This window comes from Lottia gigantea, assembly GCF_000327385.1.
Source record: "Lottia gigantea unplaced genomic scaffold LOTGIsca_36, whole genome shotgun sequence".
NCBI classification, from domain to species: domain Eukaryota; kingdom Metazoa; phylum Mollusca; class Gastropoda; family Lottiidae; genus Lottia; species Lottia gigantea.
In genome coordinates, this window is record NW_008709220.1 from 1313106 (window position 1) to 1318373 (window position 5268).

At 36.5% G+C, this 5268-nt stretch overlaps 1 protein-coding gene across 1 annotated transcript in view; it reads right to left on the minus strand.

Annotated features, from left to right (window-relative positions):
• Nucleotides 1-4355: 4355 nt before the first annotated feature.
• The window catches only part of LOTGIDRAFT_75118 (hypothetical protein), a gene marked incomplete at both ends in the record, with an annotated part of 4746 nt that continues 3833 nt past the window's right edge, over nucleotides 4356-5268 (minus strand). Inside the window, one exon of the mRNA XM_009058795.1 lies at nucleotides 4356-4669. Within this exon, the coding sequence (XP_009057043.1) occupies nucleotides 4356-4669 (314 nt within the window). The remainder of the gene's footprint in view (nucleotides 4670-5268) is intronic.

The window sequence follows — 5268 nt, forward strand, 5'->3', positions numbered from 1 at the left end:
TCTCTTAGATTATCCCTGCAATATATTTTCATGTCGCAGATTAATGTCTGACTTTATATAACTACTTCAATTATTTATCCAAAAAAAATAATCTTTCAAAATTGCAATTGCAATTGAATGATTATTACCCCCAGGTTAAAAAAAAAAACCCTGCTGTGGAGTATTTGGGGATAATTTTAACACTTGTCTTTTATTGCCTTTACATTTAATGCTTTAATTTCAGATTACTATTGGTTTTACAAAACAATAACCGACTTATCTCCCCTTAACTGTTCGGGTGTATCCCCAACAAATTTGGCCCTCCTCAACAGACGTATACTTGGAACCTGGTTTCCCTTCTTCTCATTAAGATTAGTCTACCTCGAGCTTTGTATCGATACTATAAGTTTAGCCAAATTTGGCTTTTGTCATGTTGAAAATTCGCAAAAACTAGCGATCAAAAAATGGATCGGCCCTAACCGTAACGATCACACCCGTATATCACCCCGAGAAACGGGGGTAGGGTAAGATGTGTTCGGCTAGCTCTGGTGCAGACGTCGATAGCTATATTTATATATTTGTTGAAGCCTTTTATCACATAAACTGACCGTATTTGGTCTGCGAGGGAATTTTTTCAGCGAGACAATGATCTATTTCTTAATAAAATAAATAAAGAGCAAAGTTTAAGAAAATAGTTTTCCACAAATATTTACTTAGTTTTATTCTCCCCTTGGAAAGAGTAAGCGTATGCTGCAGCTGTCTTGGCGAAATTGTCCTCATTGTAAACTGCATGACGTTGTCCCTCATCATCATTCCCTAGTCCAAACTGGATCAGAGAATCTGAGCGTAAAAACCCCATTTAATTTCTAGCAATAGTTACCTCCCCCCCCCCCCCCCAACCCCCGATAAAGAGAGATGGTGTTCATCTAATATTATTTTTATTATTAATCTGACGAGACTGTAGCTAACTGTAACAATTTTAAGAATTAGAATCCGGAGTGTGGGAAGCCATCTCTCTACCTTCATAATCATCAATTATTATTTGTACATCATTTGTTTATATGGTATACTTCTCTTTGGTTTTATTGTACACAACGTTTCAACAATTTACATTGTCATCATCAGTTTATATGGTATATTACTCCTGAGTTTTATTGTACACAACGTTTCAACAATTTACATTGTCATCATCAGTTTATATGGTATATTACTCCTGAGTTTTATTGTACACAATGTTTCAACAATTAACATTGTCATCATCAGTCTATATGATATACTACTCCTGAGTTTTATTGTACACAACGTTTCAACAATTTACATTGTCATCATCAGTCTATATGGTATATTACTCCTGAGTTTTTTGAACACAACGTTTCAACAATTTACATTGTCATCATCAGTCTATATGGTATATTACTCCTGAGTTTTTTGAACACAACGTTTCAACAATTTACATTGTCATCATCAGTTTATATGGTATACTCCTGCTGGGTTTTATCTTCAGGATGCTACATGATAATCGAAGGGTAACTTAAGGTGATAAGTCTTCAAGTTCATGCTCTCCCCAAGGCTTGTATTTTTACTATAGGTCGGAACTACCCCAGACTTTCTGTAAGTTCGGAACCTATTTAGTATGCATGGAATCCGGGCAATCAGTAATTATAGAAATAGACTGGATGATAAAGTGTAAAATAATGATAATATCCGTCTTTAATTCTATACGACTCATTGATCAAGTCTAGACACCGGCAGGATAATCCATCACGAGATGTCCAAATTTCTAAAACTGTAGACGCAGTTGATGAAAACTGCGATTGAGGGAATTTTGAGATAATGGCATTATAACGGTTTGATGGTTGAAAATTTAATTTTTATCTTACCTGACCTAGAGTGATAGGCATCCAAATACAAAAAATTAGGCTGGTGACCCCAGTATATGGCAACTACCGCTTTGATGTTCAAAAATCCATGTTTATGTTTAAGGGACAGAGACAGGTTCACCATTTTGGGGGGTTGTTTTTTTTTGTATGAACAATATTTATTAACATAATGGGATTGGGGAAAATGCAATATACAAAGAAAAGACAATAAATATATTATACATGTAAAAATAAGAAAAATATACAAATGCTAAAGGCTAATTTTATAACTTATGGGTATTATAAAAATTTTATTGGTAAAATATTTAGAGATATGGAGTCACAACCGCCAGCTGTAAGATAGAAAGTTATGTACTGCTGTAAATATCTGTTCAGTTTCTAAAGGATAGCCAAATAAAAGAAGTTGTAAGGTTATTAGGTGTTTAGGTAAGAGGTTCATGGATTGGTTTCGTGCAATTTACAGTCAAGAAGGAAATGTTGATTATCTTCAAATCCATGGCCACAACTACAAACGGAAGTATCGGATATATGTCTCATATGCTTATACCCTTGAAGGTTGCTACAAGAGAGACGGAGGGGGTAGTGTACAAATATGACATATTTCCATAAAAGATACTTAAAACTAGTAAGTTTACTATCTATTTATATATATGTCTTATGGCAGAGTTTCAAGACATGGATTGGAAGACTGAAAATTCAACGAAGAGTTTCTGAGACTAAAGTACAATCTAACTGCGAACCTGTCCCTGGCTATAACATTTTAAAGAAATACATTTCTATGACGTTTTTGCTGGTATTATCAAACAATTCTGACCACAGGAAACTGTCTTTGTGTCCCGCTCAGTTATATGAGCATCCATCTTCAATTTAATTTTTGGGGGTGTAGTTTAAAACTAGAGAAGACCATTTTCTGAAAACGAAATCAAAAGAGAAATAAGGGAATCGGAACTGAGAAGAGATTTTTATTTTTCAGTGTCTTTATTCTTTTTTTTTATTAATGTACAATTATTTTGTTTTCAAACAGAGAAGGAATTTTACTGGGTTTTTTTCACATTTTGACATAAAACAAATCCAAGATTAATCCAACACCACGGAAATGGCGATAATTCAGTTTAACTACAGAACAATTCTTTTCTAAAAATAACCAAATTCTCTCAAAATTGTTGATATTGGTGGAAGTAATCTGAGAATAGGTTTCTATTAATTTAGAGAATAGAGCATAAATATTAAAAAACGAAAAAAACCATCATCATCATACAAGTGTTTGTTTATTTGAAATTTATTGGATTTCTTTCTAAAAATTGAAACGGGTAACTAAAATAGAATTACGACAATTTTCACATTATAAATAGACAATAGTTCATCCTGCCCTGACTTACCCTAAACGCCTACCATGAACGACTCTACCATATATAGCACCCATCGGCCCTACAAGTGCCCTGCACGACAATACTGTAAGTAAGGGATTATAGAAATTGTGTTATTTCTGATAGATATGTTCCAGAATAGAAGATATTCCTCGAATCCCAGTTATCTGATAATACAGAGATTAATTCCTGGAGGTTCGGGTTGATTTATACTCGATCTGGTAGTATCAGTGGAATACAAATTGAGTTATTTTAGATAAACATCGGCCGTAAATAACCTGCCACTTTAAACTAGGGTAGTAAACCAGCCACGGACACTTATCCTGCATTATAATCGTATCCATCTATCTCATAAGATATATAAAAACTCGGGTCGACATACTGGTAAATTGCAGAATCTAGGAAGATTCTCAGCAATCTGAGAAAATATGAAAGTATCTGATGATACCTGGTAGAATCTGAGAGTAACTGGTGATACCTGGTAGAATCTGAGAGTAACTGGTGATACCTGGTAGAATCTGAGAGTAGTTGATGATACCTGGTAGAATCTGAGAGTAGCTGATGATACCTGGTAGAATCTGAGAGTAGCTGATGATATATGGGAGAGTAACTGGTGATACCTGGTAGAATCTGAGAGTAGTTGATGATATATGGGAGAGTAACTGGTGATACCTGGTAGAATCTGAGAGTAGTTGATGATATATGGGAGAGTAACTGGTGATACCTGGTAGAATCTGAGAGTAGTTGGTGATACCTGGTAGAATCTGAGAGTAGTTGATGATATATGGGAGAGTAACTGGTGATACCTGGTAGAATCTGAGAGTAGCTGATGATATATGGGAGAGTAACTGGTGATACCTGGTAGAATCTGAGAGTAGCTGATGATATATGGGAGAGTAACTGGTGATACCTGGTAGAATCTGAGAGTAACTGATGATATATGGGAGAGTAACTGATGATACCTGGGAGAATCTGAGAGTAACTGATGATATATGGGAGAATCTGAGAGTAACTAGTGATACCTGGGAGAATCTGAGAGTAACTGATGATACCTGGGAGAATCTGAGAGTAACTGGTGGTACCTGGGAGAATCTGAGAGTAACTGATGATACCTGGTAGAATCTGAGAGTAGTTGATGATATATGGGAGAGTAACTGGTGATACCTGGGAGAATCTGAGAGTAACTGATGATGCCTGGGAGAATCTGAGAGTAACTAGTGATACCTGGGAGAATCTGAGAGTAACTGATGATACCTGGGAGAATCTGAGAGTAACTAGTGATACCTGGGAGAATCTGAGAGTAACTGATGATACCTGGTAGAATCTGAGAGTAATTGGTGATACCTTGGAGAATCTGAGAGTAACTGTGATACCTGGGAGAATCTGAGAGTAATTGGTGATACCTTGGAGAATCTGAGAGTAATTGGTGATACCTGAGAGAATCTGAGAGTAACTGTGATACCTGGGAGAATCTGAGAGTAATTGGTGATACCTTGGAGAATCTGAGAGTAATTGGTGATACCTGAGAGAATCTGAGAGTAACTGGTGGTACCTGGGAGAATCTGAGAGTTATTGGTGATACCTGGGAGAATTTGAGAGTAATTGGTGATACCTTGGAGAATCTGAGAGTAACTAGTGAATCCTGAGAGAATCTGAGAGTAACTGGTGATACCTGGGAAATCTGAGAGTAATTGGTGATACCTGGAAGAATCTGAGAGTAATTGGTGATACCTGGGAGAATCTGAGAGTAACTGATGATACGTGGGAGAATCTGAGAGTAATTGGTAATACCTGGGATAATCTGAGAGTAACTGGTGATACTTGAGAGAATCTGAGAGTAACTAGTGGTACCTGGGTAAATCTGGGGGTAACTAATGGTACCTGGGAGAATCTGAGAGTAACTAGTGATACCGGGAGAATCTAAAAGTAATCGGTGATACCTGGGAGAATCTGAGAGGAATTGGTGATACCTGGGAGATTCTGAGAGTAACTAGTGATACCGAGGAGAATCTGAGAGTAACTGGTGATACCTGGGAAATCGA